Here is a 21,729-nt window from a genome sequence, read left to right as displayed (position 1 = left end):
CACACGCACAAAAAAATAGTTTTGTTTTGATTTTATTTTTTTTCCATAGGCTTAGAAAGTATCTTTATGCCCTCCAGAAGAGTATGTGGGCAATTCTGGAATGTTTTGAATGTCCCCAAGCAAATTTAACTTTTCCAAAAAAAGACAAAACCCAAAACCTGGCCAGTAGTAAGGGCCCTATTTCTGGAATAAAAAATGGAATCATTCACATGGGAGTGGGTCCAGGCCTCCAAGGTCCCAGGATGGGTCAGTGCAACCCATGGACTCTGGCATTTGCCCACCTCAATACATCTCACAACAAACTTAATACACTCCACAAGATGTGGCTTTCAGTGTAAGACATAACAAAGATATTACGCTGATCTCTTCCCTTGGCACACCCCCCCATACTTCTTATTTTAATACTTATGGCATAAAACAGGAAGCAGCTGGTATGAAAGAAATTATTTTGAAAGCACTGCTTCCACAAAATGATCATATGTTTCAATATGTGTGTGTAGTTAGACTAATTACCCCATTATTGAAATGAAAAACTATTCTGTGCTAAGGAGGCAAGATTTCATCCCACACAAATCATTTTTAAAATTCAGATGAATATTACTCTACAAGGAAGAATAGACATTTCAACTGAGTGTATCTGTACATTTTACATTTCACTGGATGCTTTGGTACCTCTCCCCATCTGTCCCCCAAAGTAATGTAAAAAGCTGGTTCATTATTCTTAGGATACAAGTTGAATATAATTTTCATTTACAGTTCTTTTTAATGAGGTAGGTTTTAAATTATTTGTGATTTTTTTAAAAAGATTCAAAATTAAGATGGAAGTGCAGGAACCCCAGAGAGCAATTCTGTATAATTCCTTCTACTGCTCAGTTTCTACTTTGGAAAATTCCACTTAGAACTTTAAAAGAGCAAATGCTTTATTATTCAGCAAGAAACACTTCACACATATATTCTCTCTGTGTGAGAGATTCTTCTGCCTTCAGAAGCAATAATGTTTATAGTGCTGGGCTGAAGGGCAAACCTTCCCCATCAGGATCAAGTAACTGTGGCCTTCCAGATGTTTTCAATCTATGCTTCCCACTGGCCCTAGACAACACAGCCAATGGTACAATGTACTTCATTTTTGTTCAAGGGAAAAACTGATAATTGATAAGAATTGTAGGTGAGCCTGCTCATGATATCTAACAGATTGTTTATGAGGAAGGGACTGTAATTAAAATGAGAAACACAAGAAGAGAGAAGTTACTTACCTTTAATTCTGATTCTTCGAGTGGTCATCTGTGAATTCACACTAATGGGTTTAATCCGTGCTTGCGCAGAAGTCTCAGGAATGTTCTAAAGCTTCTTTGCTACGTTCGTGACGGACAGCCCCCCTAGCCCACAAGATCTGCCCGCCCTCTCATGTACCTCAGTTCCAAGGTATGCCTGCCGCTGCATCAAGAGATACAAGAGTGATGGACAGAGGGGAGGATGGGAGGGAACTGTGAATTCATAGATGACCACTCGAAGAATCAGAGTTACAGGTAGGTAACTTCTCTTTCTTCTTCGTAGTCTCTGTGAAAGCACACTAATGGGTGATTGACCAGCTTACCTTAAAAGGTGGAGGGCCGTCACTGCAGAAGTGAAGAAGACCCAACTCTAGCAGAGGTGTCATCATCTCTGGCTCATTTGTCTAGGAAACATGTCCTCATTTGTGGTTCAAACTTCTACATGAGGTGTTGTCATATTTTGTTCAAAGCCTTAGTTTGTGATCTGGGGTAAGCAGATCAGGTTTTATACACCGCGGGTGAAGCTGTGTCTCATATCAAACAGATCTCAGTCCTGAACAGTAAAGAGTTGCATGACCTGATGGAACATGAATTGAGAGTAGTAAATAATCCATTAGAAGATTGATTCCTGCCTTACCGTGGATCAAGTCCATGAAGTATGTGCTTCCTGGTGTGAACTCGATGGTTAGCAGTTAGTTGTAGTATTACTTTTATTTAGAAGGTTATTTCATGGTGTTAATTAGAGACATAGGTAAAGCAGACTGCAGTGGAGTGTCCATTTTATTGTAAATCTAATTTCTCTCTCCTTTTTTTGAAAGTGTAGAAACTTGTTGGAGTGACGTAATGAGGAACAGAAATTGGCCAGATAGCCGGATCTGACATATGGTATGATAAGGGTTGATAACATTTTTTTTTTTGATTTAGCAATCTATGTAGGTATAATGGGTCATGTTAATCTGGACGAAAGTGTTCAGTGGATAAGGGTCATTTCTTGGTGAAAGTATAGAAGCAAGAGAGTTGTACATGAGCTGGTTGTCCTTATGAAATTCCAAATTTTGAAGATTGGAATGAAAAGTGGTAAATAAAGGAGGGATGTGCTCTTCTTACATATCGGTAGAAGGGAAGAAGTACTATAAATCAAGATTCAAGCAATGCTATGGTGGTACGAGACCAAGATCTTAAGTGTCTCAATTGTCTTGGTGACATAAATCGCAAACTGTAGTGTTGCAGCAGATGACCACGTATGGTGTGTCTTGTCGCTGCAATGGGAATCGCAGGATAATGAAACATTGGTTGCCGCTGAAGTTATTGATGAATTGAGGAAGTGGAACTGCGATCGTACAGTGAGCAGTCATTGCTTAATCTCGAATGAAGACTTCTACTGTGAGGATCAACTGCGAGTAAGAGAAAAAATCTTCGGAAGGAGAAGGTGAATCATTAGTGATGGTATCATCTCCTGGAGCAGGCAGGTTAGGCAATGGTTCTAAATCTATGTCTAACGGGGAAGAACGAGGTGATGTGGAGTATGAAGACGAGGCCAAAATAGGTGGATAAGACTGGGTAGTATGACGTGGCTTGATTGTGGCTATTTCAGTCTGTATCATGGAGGTGTGATCCCTGACATGTCCTTTATGTGGGGCTTTGATACCAGTGTCCGATACTCTCGGGACTATATTGGTTTCCGCAGCTTGTGACGATTGCTGATATTTCCAATGCTGGGCTGGTACCGAGGTGGTGTTTGGTACCGTGTGTGTCAGCTGAAGACGTTCTGTCCTTTGTTTCTTTGACTTCAGTTTTGGTACCGAAGCCGATCAGACCGAACGTTCATCTGTTGATGAGCAGTATCAGGACGTATCATAGTATCGTGATTGGTATCTCTGTGATACGGACGACTCAGTGTAATCAGAGTCTCTATGGTATCGGCAGCAATGCCTCCGTCCTGGGTAAATTTTGAGCTTGGCTTAAGGGATTTTTCCCAAAGAAAGGATTTTAGTCTCTGTTGCTTCAGTTTCAAAGCTTGCTTTGTAAAGTTTTCACAAAACTGGCAAGATGCAGTTTGATGGCCTTGCCCTAAGCAGAACAGGCAGATATTATGGCCGTCAGTAAGGGGGATTTTATTCATGCACCAAGTGCACTTCTTGAAGGTGGGCAGGGTTGCCATAAACGGCAGGAAGAAGAAAAATGGGGGTTGGAGTCCAAATTATTTACCTATCTAGTGAAGATTTGAAGAGTACTGAAGATTGAAATCGGTCCTAATATTCCTTTTTAGAGAAAATAGAAGACGAACGCAGCAGCTTGATGAGAGAGAGACTTCATGTGGCGGTGGCAAAAAGGAACTGAGGTACATGAGAGGGCGGGCAGACCTCGTGGGCTAGGGGGGCGGACCTTCATGAACGTAGCAAAGAAGCTTTAGAACATTCCGGAGACCTCTGCGCAAGTATGGATTAAACCCATTAGTGTGCATTCACAGAGACCATGAAGAATGGACTAATATCAGATCAGGCTATTGGTCCATCTAGTTCAATACTGTCTTCACTCGTTGTTAATAGATCTCCATCACATGATAGAGGAGTTTTCTCCAGCTCATGCTAGCATTGAAACCAAGGACCCTCTACATGCCAAGCACCCAAATTGTTGTTGTTGTTTAGTTGTTAAGTAATGTCCAACTCTTCACAACCCCTTGATGCCAGGCCCTCCTGTCTTCCACTGCCTCCCAGAGTTGGGTCAAATTCATGTTGGTAGCTTCGATGACACTGTCCAACCATCTCGTCCTCTGTCGTCCCCGTCTCCTCTTGCCCCCACACTTTCCCAACATCAGGGTCTTTTCCAGGGAGTCTTCTCTTCTCATGAGATGGCTGAAGTATTGGAGCCTCCGCTTCAGGATCTGTTCTTCCAGTGAGCACTCAGGGTTGATTTCCTTCATAATGGAAAGCTCCCAAATACATGCTCCCAAACATCTAAACTCAGTGTTGGCTCATTCAGCTACAGTCTTTCCCCATATAAGAGAGGGCCAAAATACATTAGAAAATATGCCACTGGCTGCCTACTGTAGGTTAACCATATTGTTCAAAACTAATTTTGACTTGGTACAGACAAGAGTCACACAGCTTACTTCCAGCCTCTGCCCAAGGAGCAGGGGAAGGCTTCATTCTAGATGGATAGAGTTAAGTGTTGTTCAGGTCATGAGGTGCCTCAGCTTGCATCCTAAAAAAATTAAACCTCTTAGAGCATTCAAACTGAATGCCTGCAAAGGTTCATGTTTAGTGTGCATAAAGTGATTCTAAACTGTTGCAGAAACAGAGAGGTTACTAACCTGTAACTATGGTTCTTCAAGTAGTCATCTGTGAATTCACACTAATGGGTTTCATCTGGGCTTGCGCAGAGGTCTCTGGAATATTCTAGAGCTCAAACAAGCATTAGCCTGGAGCCATCCCCCAGCGCATGTGGTCCATCCATCCTGGCAATTACCTCATTTCCCAACAGCCCACCACTGCAGATGGGAGGACAGGCAGGAAGTGTAAATTCACAGATGACCACTTGAAGAAACAGAGTTACAGGTAAGTAACCTCTCTTTCTTCTTCGAGGTATCTGGGAATGCACACTAATGGGTGATTAACAAGCTTATCTTATAGGTGGAGGGAAATCACGGCAAGACCAAAGACACGTCCGAAAGCAACATTTGAGAATTCAGCCTGCTGAGAGAGTCTGCTAATTGGTTGTGTTGTGTGGCGATATGAACCGCTATGGAAAAATATGGCGATCCAGACACCACTCCCAAAACTGCATGGTAAGGTAAAGGAGGGGTAGAGAGTGTGTACCTCCCTGTTTGTTGATGTAATAGAGTGCTGTCGTATTGTCAGTGATCACCTGCACAGCTGTACCAACAACGAATGGTTTGAAGGTACGAAACGCTTTGAAAATCGGAAGCAATTTGAGGTTGTTGATATGTTGAGTTTTTTTGCACAGGGACCAGGTAGCATGAACTCGCAGGCCTTGGCAATGAGCACCCCAACCAACGGGGCTGGTGTTGGTCATAACTTGGGTTGTTAATTGGAGAGGTGCAAAAGGCCTGCCGAGGAATAGGTTTGCCAGGGTGGCCCACCAAATCAGCTGAGATGCAAGTTCTGGGGTGACTTGGAAAAGCATTGTGGGTGGGTCGAGAAGAGGGTCGAAGAGGGATAGGTACCATGATTGTAGCGAGCACATTTTTAGTCGGGTGTGCTGGATAACAGAAGTGATGAGGCCAAGAAGGCATTGTACTTGATGAGCCGTGACCAGCACATGAGGCTGGAAGTGGTTGACAAGAGTACGTATCTTGACTGCACATTCTCAAGGGAGAAAAGCCCTCACGTGATGTGACTCTAGAACAGTGCCTATATAAATGACTCTTTGAGAGAGGATTAGTACTGACTTGTTGACGTTGACTTTGAGGCCCAGATCTACTAGTAGAGAAAGAGTGACAGCAATGTCCTTCAGCACTTGTGCACGTGACTGAGCCACGAGTAACCAGTCGTCGATGTACAGAAACACCGAGATTCCTAGGGTGCAAAGGTGTGCTACTATGGGGCCATGCATTTTGTAAATGCTCATGGCATGGTGGAGAGGCCGAACATATTCAATCAATCTTTATTTTGCGGTCTCCAACCCATTTAAAAAGCATATTAAAAATAACACCACAGCAGCAGCTAGTGGTTGCAAAAGGCAACCAGTGTGAGGGTGGGTATGCACGGGGCAAAGCCTCCAATGCAACTATTCTAAAAGCCTGTGTAGCCCCCTCAACTAATAATATACAAGACAGTTTTAAAATGGATTAAAAGTTTTCCCAATACGACACACACACCAACTCAAAAACCATGTGACTACCAAACAACTTTGTACCGAATGCAAAAACCCCGATCCATCACCCAATATCTTTCAATAGTGCAACCCTTCAGCATTTACTTTTACTTTTACCTTTGGCTTTATTTGGCTTTTACCCAAAGAAGTTAAATGACACTGCAAAAGGCACCAGGGTTTTCAATAGACACCAGGCTGCATCACAAACAGAAATATTTCTGAATGTCATTGGCAAAGTCTCTTTCCCTTCCAGATGATGGAATAAGCAACTGGATTTGAATTACTAAATAGAACGCTTCCGACCATCTTAGTCATTTGAGTGTACTTACTTGTACCTCCCTGTCTTTCTTCATAGACTGACAGATTCACAAGGGGTTTATTTCAAATGCATAGCTTTTATAAACATAGAACATTATTCTCCCACTGATCTTTTAACGTACAGTAATGGAATCATATCCCAAACCACCCCTTTCTTGGAAGTATAGCCTGCCTGCTGGCTTGGAAAGCAAGGGACCTAAAACCAACCTTCCCCTGATAATGGCATAGAATATTCTATGTATTTTGGAGCAATATTTCCCCACCAGCATAACTCTATCACATGGCACAGCCACACTTGGTATAACCTTCAGGCACCAGTTTTGACAACTCTAATGCAGCCTGGTTTTCTTCCCCTAAAATAGCACATATTAAAATGTATACCGCTGCCAAGATGTTTTGATGTGGATTATCAAGTACAGAATTTTTTATTTAAAAGTCACATTGTGTAGCAAAAGAACTGGAGAACTTCAGGGGGAGGGGAGAGAGAAAATGCAGATAATCTTTCCTTCTGCCTTTTCATTCAATGGTACAGAACTAAAATAGAACCAATATGTAGCAGAAAGGCTGATGTTTTTGCTGCAAGATGTTGCCCTTTGTCCTGTCTTCAGACTCCTGATTTAGAAAACCTGCTTTAGATTTCCCTGCTGAAAAACATTTGCATAATCAACAGAACATACTGTAGAAGATCAATTATTACTCTGGGTGGCACTTAAGATTTGCCTTGCCTTAGTGCAGCCAACTGTGCATTTTCACAAGCAGATGGAGCAAGGCTGGCGAACCATCCCACCTGTTTCCATGTCACTGAAGGATTTTCATGAAAGCTTTAGACAAAAACAGTTTATTTTCAGATGTTAAGGCATTCTGCTTACCAGCTGTCTGTCTAACCCGTCTGACCCTAAGTTCTTCACTAGCCCTGTAGACACACTCTAATGTTACTTTCATCGTGGTTGTGGTTAACTTGTCACCTTGGGAAATTAAAAGCATCTTTGCCTAAGCTGTGAAATGTCTGGATTTTTTTAATGCCTTAAGAATCTTTTTTGGCCTAGATACTAATGGTGGGAGGGACATAACTGCAAATTACTCAGCAAAGGTGAAGAAAAGCCTTACTTCAGCTTTTCTTCACCTTTGTTAACATTTTTATGACACAGCTTCCATGAGATAAGGCAGTGTTTCAGCAAAAAATGTGGCAGTCCTTCTGCAGCTACTTCTGAAATTCTGGCAGCTACAGTATCGCCATGAACCAGAAAACAAAGCTAGTAGAGGTAGCCAATTATAAATCTTTAGAAGGAAAGCTGATGGATACCAACAAATAAACTTATACAGAGGTTTCTGTGATACTGTACAAAACCTGGTCCAAACATTTTTTACAGTTCGCACCAACACCGGATGACAAAGACCAACATTCCCTCTAATTTTCAGCCCCGCTCCATCCCTCACATGTGCCACTCCACACACCCCCAAGGATGACTCTGCCCTCCCATGCAGGGTTCCATCACAACCAGAAGGCTGGAAACAATCACTGTGGGTGTGTGGAAGAGGAGGAATGCTGCACAATGGGGGCAGGGTGGCACGTGGACAGCCGCACACCTTAGAGGGAACCTTGATACAGAAACAAAATTATTTTTGTTCATTTTTATAGGCCAGAATCCTATTAGCTAGCTACACCAGCATTAGCCTAATGGCATAGGCTACAGTAGCAAATTGCCATGAATTAACAACTTCCAGCTGGCTGAATAACTCAGTGATTTCGGTATCTGGAATGAAGGGGTTGGGATTTGGATTCTCCACTGTGCCTTCTGAAAGAAAAGCCAGCCTGTGTGGCCTTGGGCAAGCTGCAAAGTCCCAGGGCACCCCCAGAAGAAGGGAATGAAAAATAGACTTCTAAGTACTCTCTACCTAGAAAACCCTGAAAAGGGTGAATATAAGTCAGAATTGACTTGATAGCACAAGGTGATTATTTTTCCTAACAACTTATCCTATGATCCCTCATAACATACCGATTAATGCAACTGGTGCATGAGGAGGAATACAAGTGGCAATTTAAGGCCAATTCCCCCTAACCAGCAAAGTCACACTTGTGGAGAGGATATATTTTGAGGATCAGACAGTTTTGAAACAGTGATATTCATCATTCCTCACATCATAAGATCTGGATTTTAGGGAATCTTCATCTCCCATCTGGTCACATCTCTGGGTTAATACAGAATACATATGATTTTACTTTACCTTACTTTTATTAGACTTATACCCTGCCCCCCTAGACAAGGTCTACTAGAGGTGGCTTACATAAATAATAAAACACAACAATATAACAAGATAATAAAACCCTTCAAAACTCAAAACTTAACACTTTTATCAAGAAGCAACTTACCAGAGCAGGACATTACTTCAGAAGCCATCTAGTTTAGGGCATCAACTCTCCAAAATCCCAGACAGCATGGTCAATGGTCAGGGATAATGGGAAGTATAGTCCAAAACATCATATATGACATTCTCCAGATGTGTTAAGCTATTCATCCATAATGCTCTGTTAATTCTGTAATGAACAGAATTTTACCTCATATGACTACACCTTGATAAATGAGAAGGAATTGCTCTCTGCTACTATTCACCACTCTGCAGGGCACTGTAACTCACACGGTATGTTACTGCCATATGGGAAATAATCAGGTGCAATCCCCATTTTACAGGGACTACTAAGAAATTAATCCAGATTATTTCCTTTAAACAAATAAAAATACATCCATCTTCATTTTGGAAAGCTCAGAGCTGCTTGTGCGGTGCTGACCCTTAATTTTATCCTCAGGAGACCATTAAACTAAGGACGAGTGAAAATCCCCAAAGCCAGCCAGTGAACTTCACACAGCTCAGAGATTAAATGCCCACTCTCACCAAAGGCCTATTTTAGGGTGAGACAGGAAATACAGAGATTTGTTCCTTCAGGAATATACTTTCCTCAGCTGCCATGTTGAACAGGAAACAAGAACAGGTTAATCTCGACCACCCCTACCATTAAAGTGAACTGGCTGCCTCTCGCAGTTGATTTTGAGTGTATTCTGTGAAAAGATAGAAACTATGTTATTCAATTTACTATTGTTTTCTTGTGGTTATATTTTGACAGCAAACATATTTGTTGTTTAATTCATTATTGTTGCATTATTGCTGTGTTTTAAAGTGAGAAAGGGAGAATGCCACTTACCGGCATTTCTGCCTCTGATGCCAAATTAACTATGTAGCTAAATGGATTGCCATTTGCTCTTCTACATTTGTTTCTGTTAATGAGACCACAATGCTATCAGATACTGAACTTTTCACTTAGCAGACTCCTCCCGCACCAATGTTTATTGTTTTATTATTTATTTTATTCAGTTACACTACTGAATTTATCCAGCCATTCATGAACAATACGCTCCCCAAGTGGTTCACAAAATATACTGTGTTTGTTGGATAAACTGTGTTTATCGAATTAGCTTAGTTTTTGCTTATGGCTGAGGACATTCCTCCTGAGAAGAATAACACTGTTGAGAATTATAAAAACCAACAACTTTATTTTGGCATGTGCTTTTACACAAGAATTATCAAATTACTTTGTTCTTCGCCACAAGAGCCACCAACCACAGACAGCAGGAAAAAATTTACAATTAAGCACCAAGGAATCTGTTTCCAGTACCCCAGCAGTCCTTTTACATTAAACTCCAGATGCGGTTAGCTCATTTTTTTTGTCATTTTAGCAGCCTAAGTAAAGTTGAAAAAGTCATGATATTGCTACAATGGCATATACGTGGGAGTCGGAAACTGTTGTCAGCCCACTAAAAACAACACAGGAATTTACCAGTACCCCCAGTACCTTGAACCTACCTTGTCGGATCCAACCCCATCTTTAAAAAGGAGTTCAAAGTGTAGCCTTGTGGACAAAGTCTTTGGTGTTAATCTCAGGTTTACAAGAAATGCAAAACTTTGGTGAAGTTACTTTTTTAGACTCTGTGTATGTTTTGTGCTGTCAAGTCAGAATCAACTTACAGCAACCCTAAGAGAGTTTTCAAAGTAAATGAGATATTTAAGGAGTGGCTTTACCAGTTCCTCTCTCCAAGTCAATTTCTATGGCTCAGTGGAGATTTGAACCTTATTCTCCAGAGTCCTGGTCCATCACTATGTCTAAGTAAATTTGATGGAAAAGCTGAGAGTAAAATTATACCAGGAGACTAGGTAAAGTTGCATAGCCAACAAAACCAGTAGTCATGTCAGGGTTATAGCCCATAAAGATAATGTTACCAATATCTGACAAATACCAAAATAAGATGCCATAAACTATTATTACAGAATACTGTAGATGATGAAGGTGATGTATTCTAGAAATGATTAAATCAAGACTATAGGAGGAAAGTTTCATGAAGCATACAGTATCCTGAGTGAAAAAAAATAAATAAATGCCCTTTTCATTAGATGAAACAGATGTGCCTTCACAAGTTCTTAAGGCCCATTTTGCTTGCAATCACTAAGACTGATGGTCTATTGATGACATCAATTTTCAAGAGAGATCCATCTCTACCCTGTAGCGCATCCTATTCCCCCATCACCATTAGCTTTGCTGTGTAGCATTTTCCTTCTGGAAGTCTCAAACTGTGACATCAGAGAGGTAGAACAGAGAGAGAAAGTGTTCAGCACACAGAGGGACTTACCAAATAAACGCTGGTGGAAGAGGAACTTGCCCGCTATCAGTCCTGTGAGGATGGCAAGTAGCCACAGGAACACTTTTAGAAACCTCCAGCCTCCTCCCTCAGGGTACTTATTTGACACAAATGAAAAGCAGTTCCCAACAACGATGACATTAGCTTCGGTTTGACTGTGAGACACTGGATCCTCAGCAAATATTAAAAAGTTGAAGAAGATTACCAGATAGGCCACAATTAAGCGGGACCACGGATGCTGGAAATAATAGCGAAAGTCTTTGCCCATCCTCAGACACTCTGGCCCCTGCACATAACAATAAAACAAGTACACAATTCTGCGTTAGATCCAATGCTGAGCATTGTGCTTATATATCATCACCTCCGTCTCCCCGGCCACTTTTTTCTTTAGAAGGCTCTTGAACTGCCCACCTTTTTCCTCAAATCCTCTTTCCCATGAATTGACAAAAACTCTGTTGATGCCCACGTCCCGCACATTGATGGCAGCAGAGAATGAAATAATGTTGCTGGGGTAAATTTTGAGGTGCTGATCATAACCGGCTTCCTACTTCCCACTTCCCCCATCACTAAGGGCCATTTAAAAATGTAGACAACTGTATTGAGCCATATCAAGAAATCAACTCTAGAAGCTTTTATATTCTACACACACACACACTGCCGAACTGGGTCTTTTGTGAAGCTTACAGGCCTTAATTGCTCATTCAATAACAAACCACTATAAAACATTTCTCCTAGCAGAGAAAATTCACAACATTGTAGCCAGCTCTTGAGAGGCTTTCAGCTAGCTTTAGGAAAGGTGGAAAAACTTCAAAGGAGCAGGTAACAACTAGCACCATTGGCCCTACTGATGATGCAACCCCTAGAGCTTTACTACACTAGTGGAATGGAGTCTCTCACCTAAGTGCACTTTCATCCATTAAATGAAAAGCAGCTCTTGCTGCAATCAATATAGAATATGAATACAAAACGCAGCTAGGCCAGAATGATTGTTCCCATAACAAATACAGTATTTCTCTTTCACTTTTCTTCTGCATTAACTGTGGTAAAAAGTCAAACCAGGCTCATGTGACCAAAATCCTACTGGAATGAATAGACCATATATTAATTGCAGGCTGCAACTCACTTGTTCTGTCCATTTCAATGGGAAATAAGGCCTTACTTCCTTTCTCTATATTTTGGCTATTATTCAATAGTGCAAGAAAAACCAAGCCAATCTAAGCCCAAAGCAAGAATTCCAATATCCAGACACATGACAGGTTCTAAGAACTTCACTGTAAGGACACTATTTATCATCTAATGGTGCAACACTATGCAAGTCCACTCAGATGGTAGAGAGGCTGGGGTGCCCCTCTACTGTTAAGAGCTGCCTGTGGTACCCCCATGCTATGCTTCACCTAGGGTAGCAAAACTATCTTAGGTCAGGCTTGTGTCCATACAAGTGCACACACAACTGGCATTCCAAATGAATACTGGGAGCTAAGATAACAAGAAAACTCAAAATAAAGCTATTTTGAAAATAGATAAGGTGGGCCTCTTCTCAGCAGTTGACCCCATATTGAGATAAGGAACAATCTAATGCTTACTAAAAAGCGTAACTTGTGCATCGCATTTAATCTTGCAGTCAGCTCATTATGGGTCTACTCTGGACAATTCCCCCCTTATTTATAAGCCATTATGTAGACGACATAAGATATTTGAGTCACTGAAAACTACACATTCCTAGGATAGGTGGAATAATACCCTTTCATGTCTACAGTAATTCACCTGACAAAAAATCTAGCAGCTAAATTCAATGGTTAGCCCCAACTGGAGTAGAGTCCCTGAAAAAAATATGACCTGCTAAGTCAATATTTACAGAAATCCTGGATTCAACGGGTCTACTCTAATTGAGCTTCACCACTGGATGTAGCTGTAGGTGATAAGTGAAACATTGGTCCCAACATGGGAGGAAGACTTCCACTTGTGTTTTGCTGTCAGGTAGATGCTTCCATGAGTGCAAGAGCCCTGTTTAATCAGTGCTTCTAACTGTGGAAGCGGGGAGGGTAGAAATCCATTGCAAACCTTCCCATACAACATGGACAAATCAGGAATCAATGAGTCTGGCCAACAGGCAGAAAGACACGGGCTTGAAGTGCACCACCTACCCCTTGTCCTTACGACTGCCTATCCTGTTCAGTCATATTCAAGCCTTCTATGTTCTGCCAAAACAGAGGAAGAATAGGATATCTAACTGCTTGGCTGAGTGCAACTTTTTGTAGAAAAATAAAATGTGGAGAAAGACTCTATATGCACGAGTACTGTACTGTACACTTGCAAACTGATTTAGGGTTTCATAAACTTGAATAAATCCTAAGGAAATACATGCCACTAATTTTCCGTTTGCAGTATTTCCAAATATCATTGGGGCTCTAATAAACAATATTTTCTGGGAAAACTGAACTTCAGTAAAGCAAATTAAAACTAAATAAATGGGTTGTTTCATCAAAAGTGCATGGCCCATTCATTCCACAGCTTCATTCCGCATTCAAAAAATCCAATCCAAACCAAAACAGAAACTATTGTTCTCTTTTCCATGGTTGGGTGCCAGTAAATAGACCAATAAATCTTTAAGAAGAATGTGGTAGGACAAATTGAGAGTAACAATGCAACAATGTCAAAGTCACGGGAACTAGAAAAACAAGGTTTAAGCCACAAGAGAATTATTTCCAAGATATTTTTCCATGTCATAATATCACCCTGGTAAACAATACTCTTGATAATGTGCCATTGCTGCAATATGATTTGAACAATTAATATTTTTCCAGGTCATGATTTCAAACATAACCTAAATCACTCAGAAAGTTGTCTAGCTGTTTTAAGAATGCTTCCTGTCAGGTTTCAAGTTAGGGCATTCTTGCAACTTAACTTAGATTTTCTCCCACTCATTGATCAAATTAGACGCTGTATATACAGTTTCTTCAAGCAATGCAGGTATATGAGGACACAAAACAAAAGAATGGAAGTGCTGAGCATAATTTGAAAGCTTCCATGTTTCAAGGAACTTTTCACAGGTACAAATTCAGAATACAAACATCTGAAATATCTTAGCAAGATTCCAGATGAATAAAGAGTAAGCAAGAGTGAATACATTTGTATTAATTTCCCATGCCTGAAAAAAGGATAGGGACATTTATTTTTTTAAAAAAAGTGGAAAAAGCAAAGAAAGGAAAAGAAAAGAAAAAATAAAAACATAAGGAGGAACACTGAGGCAAGTAAACATACATAGCTGAGCACTGCTAGATACAATATTTCTAGATGTGGATGAGGACACTTACAAAGTCCCTTTATTATGCGAACCTGTAATCTCCATCATCTCCATAAACAACGCCAAAAAACTAGCTTTAAAACAAAAAGGTAGAATACTGAAGCGCTCAGATATTAGTGCATTCCATGTTGTTGGAGAGACAACAAAAGGGCTCGCCCGACCTCTAGATGTAACCTGATAAAAGGTCTCCTCGGGTGTAACTGTACAGTATTGGCAGAAATCACAAGAGCCTCTGCGACGGTCAGGAGCAGTTACCTTTCTTCGCTATCAGCTCTACATAACCCAGGGATCAATCCCGCCGGCCAGCAGTACTCTTCAAGCCCGGAACGGAACCGCGAGCATGTGCAGAGTGCCTTGCCTTTAACGCCGCTCTCCCACGTGTCCGAGGACCAACCTCCCCCCCCCCCCCCGGCGCAGAGGACGCGGCACCTTTTCTGTTTCCAATGGAAGCGCCCTTGCCGCCTGGAGGAAAAGCCAACTCGCGGTGGGAGAGTCCAACGCCAGGGGGGCCGAAGGGGGGGGGGGTTAAAGCAGGGCCGGCTCCCGCCAGGAACCCGGGGCGGAACCCACAGCGCCGCGAGGAACCCGGGCGCGTCTACTCACCAGGACCTGCGAGCCACGTTTTGCTCCCGGACCGGACCAAACCGAACCGTTCCTCCGGTCCCGAGCCGGCACGACCGGACCGGACCGGACCTGGCTTCGTCGCGAGAAGGCTGCCGCCCCTTGCCTTATAAATACGCCGCCGAGGACAACTTGACCCCGGAGCGGGTCCACCCACGCCCTCCTCCTCCCGCGGCCAGGGTGGCCTTTCGAGAAGGTTGACGGTCCCCGCGCGAAGCGAAAGCCTCGGGCCTCCTCCTCCTCCTCCTCCCAAGAACGGGATGGAGAGCGCGGCGGCGGCGGCGGCGGCGGCGGCGACAAGGCCGGTGACGACGGGAAGCGGAGCTCTCCCGCAGGCGAAGGCGGCGAAGGCGGCGGCGGCGACTCCCTCCTTCCCTCCCTCTCCAGGCCTGGGTGAAGGAGCCCGGGCGGGGAGGCGGGGAGGTTGGCTCGACACCTTTTAGGCGTTTTATTTTCCGAGCCCAAAGGGAAATGGGAGGCATTGCGGGGCGCAGACGAGAGAAGGCGTGAGCCAGGCCGGCCGGCTTTACCTCCCCGCCAGGCTTCGGGGGGGGGGGGAATTGGGGCAGGCGTCGCCTCCCCCTGGAAGGGCAGCCCCCTTTCTCGGGGCCCGTTTGTTGAAGTCGCCCCTGTTAAAACACTTCTGCTCCCAAGCGAAGGGAGGGCGGCCAACCCGAGGAAAAGATTTCCACTCCTGGAGCTAGCTGAGCATGTGCAGAGTGCCATATTGGATAGGATCCCGGCCTTCCGATATGCTTTGCATTTTCCCTTCCAACTTTATGTATGATCAAAACAAAAAAACTCGCAGTACAACTTCACGTGGAGTGCTTTCCTTCCACAGTAAGTGTGACCAGTGTCGTAGACTCAAGTCACTTTGGACATGGATTGATAGGTTTTTGAGGTGCTCATGGACCACTGCCATCACCCAGTGGGTTTCCATGGCCAAGCAGGGATTTGAAACCAGCTCTCTTAAATCCTAGTTTGTCAGCCTATCCACTACACCAAACTGAGTCTTAGGATGGCCGTAAATCATTACATTATATTAGGTGCCACTTCTGATTTATGGTGACCCCATTAAGTCATAAATAGGAAACAGCTTTAAGGGCACATTTTATAATGTAACAATACTCCACCATTTAGAATAGTTTAACCCCTGTTAAACCGCCAGAAGAAGTAAATATAGACTGTATAGCCATATAAAATAACACTAGCTGAAAAAAGGAACAATGAAGTCATCCAAAAGTTAATTGGAATGGGAAATGGCTTAGGTTAGAACTCTATTTAAAACCAATAGAAATGCATTGAGATGAATGGGAAGAGAGTCCCAGTGTGATAGTGCTACTGCCCAAATGGCCACGTCTCACCTATCCAGCAGTTCTTGCCAAAAGACCAAATAAGAGTCTCGGAAGCAGTTTCAAAGATTTATGTGTTTTAGAAGTTCAGATGTCCAGATAGCTTGGTTTGAACCCACTGAGGGAATTGAAGAAATGACAGCATCTTTTCTATGTATCTCTCAAAGGTACAGAAGCTGTTTAGGGATGGGGATAAAGGTAAAGGTTCCCCTTGACAATTTTTGTCCAGTTGTGTTCGACTCTAGGGGGCGGTGCTCATCCCCGTTTCCAAGCCATAGAGCCAGCGTTTTTGTCCGAAGACAATCTTCCGTGGTCACATGGCCAGTGCGACTTAGACACAGAATGCTGTTACCTTCCCACCGAGATGGTACTTATTTATCTACTCGCATTTGCATGCTTTTGAACCGCTAGGTTGGCGGGAATTGGGACAAGCGACAGGCACTCACTCCGTCGCGTGGATTTGATCTTACAGCTAAAGATCTACAGACCTTACAGCACAGAGGCTTCTGCGGTTTAACCCGCAGCAGCACCACATCCCCCTGAGGGATGTGGATAGAACAACCCAATTACTTCACCTTTAATCTGTTAATAACTAATGACATACCTGTGACAGGGGAGGAGCAAACTGGAAGAAAATCCTAGATGCAGTAAAAACAAAGTTGGAGGTAGCCATTTTGTTTTGTTCCAGGAGAACAAAACAAAATTCTCTCGGAAGAAGCTGTACCTTTATTAGGAAAATAGAAGCTTCATGAAGTGTTGTAAAACTTGTGAAACATGCATGTTTTGAGTTTTCTGGGATTCTTTCTTAGAGAAGGTTGTACAGAAAATGGGGAGAAGGGGTGCAGAAGCCCAGTGTTGGTCAGATGTTGTGTCCACTGGGTTTGCAATTAATACTGACCCCAAGATGGAGATTGCAAAGTCAATGGTAAGTGTACAAGTATCAGATTACACCTAAAATACATACAGGAATGGAGTAGAGATGGAGGGTGTCCCCCTTCCACACTATCTCTGAGAATGCAAGGCGGGCCTCATGAGGGAGATCTGACTGATACCTTGTATTTGTGATCTGTGTTCACAAATACACCATGCTTACCCAGATTGTCCCTTTCAGTAGATGCTGCTGCACCTGGAATCAGATTCTGGAACAAGATTAGATTCAACCTCAGTAGGTTCTTCAGGGACAGCAATTACTTTTGGCTGCACCTTCTCCTGCTCACAGGAATTAATGACATTAAAAGGCTGCGTTCATGGAAAGTGCTGGAGGATGTAGGGGTTAACTTTTCTCCATTTCCTAACATTCTTGCAAATAGGCTCATGTTTATACTGTATTCACTATAAAACTCAATGGGGACCACTGAGAACCAAGTGTATATGACACCATTCGGAATTGGCTTGATATTTAGAGCTTACTTCCCCACCCTAATTAAAAAAAAACAACTAGCTACCATCCCTGCAACCTGTGCCAGCTGACCCACCTCAATGGCTCAATTTTCACTCTTTTATCTGGGTGTCTTGAGCTATTGTTTTCAAAATAAGTACCACTTAAATCAATGAAACTTAACTCTAAGTAATAAACCTAACTAGAATTGAGCAGCTTGGCTGAAATTCTTCAGGGGAAAGCATGCTGCTGAATATACCAATGGAGCTATTGTTGTTCTCAGGCAAAATACTAAATCTCTACCCAAAATAACATTTCTCCCCTTTAATCTAAAGAAGTAGCTAGAAGTCTGTGCAAGATTATACCAAACAAAATTTGTGAATCTTTAAGGCAGCACAAGATTCTGTGTTGTTTTTCTCTTACAATAAAACTCTACTTGCTACTTGCAAGGGGATTTTCTGTAAGCGCAATTTCCATTTTCTTATCCTGTCTGCAATAACAATGACAACTGTTACTGTATTACTGTTAGCAGCTGTAACAATGCTTAGAGCAGCAATAATTGCTTGTCTGTGACTTCATGACAAAGAGAAGATTTGAACCAGAGACTTCCTTACAAATTAAGTCTGATACCTACTACATTTTTTCACATTTTTTGTCTGTGCCAGCCTTCTCCAATCATTCGTTCTCCAGAAATGTAGAAGTATTGGATCGTCATCCCCAGGTAGCATGCCAGCGGTCATGCTGGGCTGGGGATCATGGAATTCATAGTGCAGCACATCTTCAGGAAGTAAGAGTGGGGAAAGCTAATAAGTGCTGTTAATAATTGGGGGTAGGGGAATCACAGCTCCAGTCATGAGATCTTTAACAGCTGGTGTTTGTTAATAGTCCCTTTATATCACTTTTATTCAGATTGCAATAAATGAGTCATTTTACCAAGAACATAATAAATGGTACTCAAAGTGTATTAAACATTAGCTTACTGTTTAAGTAAATGTATAATTTTGTCTAATGTCGCATGCACATCAAAAAGTGCTGCTCTTTAGAAGCCAGATACCAACCCGTACCTTAAGACAAACTTTAAAACACAGGACTTCACCTTTGCCTAAAATAAAAGTTGTTTTAATTACAGTTGTTCTGAATCTTTTGATGTTTTGAGTTTTAATTGAAAGTATTCTTTGCAGTAACAAACACAGCTCTTACTAACAGATGACTACCTGGACATACTACGTACTTGGCTAAAAATATTGAAGAGACAGCAAGGCTCCCTTGAAGTTGGTCAATAAATATATCATTTGTTCTGTGCATGTATGTATGCATGTGTGAACATCTGTATTTAACAAGGAGGCTTGTCTGAACAGATCAGAAGATAGTGAATGAGCTTTCCTCACACAACTGGAAATGTGAGAGGAAATGTAGAACCAGTGTGCTAGTTTTGTGGCAGGTGACCATCTGCAGTACAGCACCAATTCTTATGGATAGATCAGTAGTTTAGGTATCTGGCTGTGGAGCCAGAGGTTGGGAGTTCGATCCCCTATGGTGCTTCCCTGACAGGGGTGGACTCAATTATCCATAGTGTGCTTGTTATTCTAAGGTCATTGTATAGACCAACGGTTTGGTTTAAAATTCAAGTCTTGGGAAATTAGATAGATAACTCTATTCCCCTATTCCTTTACCCTTAACTGTGGACCATCTTGCAGGAGAAGCTATAATGGGTAGGCAGTTCTGCTCCTTGTAATGTTTTTGGAAGGTGGTGGACTCTGCTTCATTGGAGACATTTAAACAGAGGCTAGGCCACTGTCTGTCAGGAATGCTGTACATGTGGATTATCTGCTTTGGCAGGGGGTGGAAGCATTGACATTTGGCGTTCATTTCTGCAGCAGGTTTTTGTGATTCCAACTCCCACTGGTCTTAGCCAGAATAGCCAATGGTGAGAAATCATGGAAATTGTAGTTAATGACATCTGTAAGGACATAGTTCCCTCCCCAATCTATGATACCTTCTGAGACCTTTATCATATTTATTTACTCAATGAAAATATATATTTTGCCATCTTTCAGGGCACAATCTCTCTAAGGACACTTCACAAAATAAAGTTTTTAAATATGGTTGCACAAAATGTGAGCCTCCAAATGCTGCAACTTCCATCAGCAATAGCCAGTCAGCCAATAGTAGGTCGTGCAAGAGTTGCAGTAAAACATCTGGAAGAACTTACTTTACTTACACGTGGTTGAAAGAATAAAGGGAAAATATCATTTAAAACAGCATTGAAATAACCACAACAGGATAACACTAAAAATGGTTGCAATGCATGCAAATAATGGTTATAGTCAAACCTGGACAACAGATTCCAGAAAATCACATACTGTATATACTGTGAGAAAATCACTTGAATATATATACCCAGCTTCATTCCTGCTTTTTATCTAATTTAGGCATAGAGGTGGATATCCTCGACAGGTGCCTTACTTAAGTCACCAATGAATTAGGCAGAGGCTAATAAACTGAACATCAGTCCAAACAAGATAAAAACACAAATGCTAGAGTATTAATGAGGTATTCATCATGTATTCGCGAAGGCTTTCACAGCCAGGGTCTAATGGTTGTTGTGGGTTTTTCGGGCTCTTTGGCTGTGTTCTGAAGGTTGTTCTTCCTAAAGTTTCGCCAGTCTCTGTGGCCAGCATCTTCATCTTGCTCCTAAGAAAGATGTCCGGATTCTTACAGATCAGGTACAATGCTTGGGTAAGCTGTTTACATCATATCCTGGAAAATGGTGCCCAAACAGCCTTTATGGCCAGAAATATCCTTTTGTGTTGAGATGGGGAAACTGTGTCTTTTGGACTACAACTCCCAGAATGGTTGGCGGTGCTGGTGATGTCCATGCATTGTGTAAGGTGTTATTTACAAAAAAAATCAAACCTTTGTTCTGCTGGTGCTTTGTTCAGCACTATTTTCCATGCATTTATAGGTTCCAGATTGGAATACTGGAAGGTACTCTACATAAGCTTGTCCCTGAAAATATTCAGAAAGGTATTTCAATTTGTTTCAAAATTTAGCAGCAAGCTTGTTAACTGCAAGTTATCATACCTGAAGCAATGTTTAAAGACTAGCAATGGTTTTTAGTTTTGGGGTGCAGCAGAATTGTAAATGAGTTTGTTTACCCATAAAAACCAAAATAGCCTAGCTTCAGAGAAACCCTGGGTTTCTTCTGTATGACCTTAATAATCTACTGAAGTCATCACCAGAGGCCATGTTCCAAATACCTTCAGAGATTAGACAGATCACTACCAGAAGTAGCTCTTGTTATGTGTAGCATTTATTCCATAAACATTTGTTGGGCACCTGCTCTTTTTAGCTCTTCAGCAATGTTAAGATTATTATGTAAGGAAAAAGAAAACAAGGACCCAATTAAAGACACGAGTACTGTACAAAGAATAGGATCTAGGATATAAAAATATTTACAAACCATTTAATGGAATGTAACGAATTGGCTAAATGCACTCAATATGAAAACATCTGTGACGTATGGAATGCTAGAGAGAATATATATATATTTGTACCTTGGTTACTTCCATACAGTAATAACAAACGGGTCTGTAATATGCATAATGCCAAGCATACTTTTTACAGATGGCAAGCAATGGTAGTCCATAGCTGGAAGAAAAGATAACTTGTAGGAACATAGCTCCTAGTTGGCACAGATAAACAGACCAAATATGGGTAGCTCAACAAGCCAGTATATAAATTATCAACAAGGCAAACAGAAATCCTGGTTCTGAGCTGCTGTTTGATTGATCTTCATCAATAAAACAGCTCGCTGCAATCCGTGCAGCATGTTCAAGAAATTCCTTTCTAACAGGCATGATAAACTTGGACAATAACAAATGCTGTACAACTGCTGGTGTGGAAATCGGACATATGTTCATGAATTTGGGGGCAGATCATGTAGGTTGTCCCTTACTTA

The 21,729-nt window shown here is 41.9% G+C and overlaps 1 protein-coding gene across 5 annotated transcripts in view; it reads right to left on the bottom strand.

Annotated features, from left to right (window-relative positions):
* Nucleotides 1-15,713, bottom strand: part of TMEM117 (transmembrane protein 117) — a 277,135-nt gene extending 261,422 nt beyond the window's left edge. Inside the window, exons 1-2 of one of the 5 annotated variants that reach the window (XR_013537034.1) lie at nucleotides 15,021-15,713; nucleotides 11,105-11,399 (exon numbers count right to left, since the gene is read on the bottom strand). Coding sequence is in view for 3 of the 5 variants with exons in the window: in XM_078376879.1 (XP_078233005.1) it covers nucleotides 11,105-11,381 (277 nt within the window). In the remaining 2 variants the exon portion in view is untranslated. Of the gene's footprint in view, nucleotides 1-11,104; nucleotides 11,400-14,672; nucleotides 14,854-15,020 lie in introns of those variants that run through there. The other 4 variants (XM_078376879.1, XM_020795539.3, XM_020795540.3 and 1 more) reach the window with 4 other exon arrangements.
* Between the last annotated feature and the right edge of the window lie 6,016 nt (nucleotides 15,714-21,729).

Source organism: Pogona vitticeps, chromosome 5, assembly GCF_051106095.1.
Source record: "Pogona vitticeps strain Pit_001003342236 chromosome 5, PviZW2.1, whole genome shotgun sequence".
Lineage (NCBI taxonomy): Eukaryota > Metazoa > Chordata > Lepidosauria > Squamata > Agamidae > Pogona > Pogona vitticeps.
Note: the sequence above shows the minus strand (reverse complement) of the source record. Positions and strands in the feature narration are given on the sequence as shown.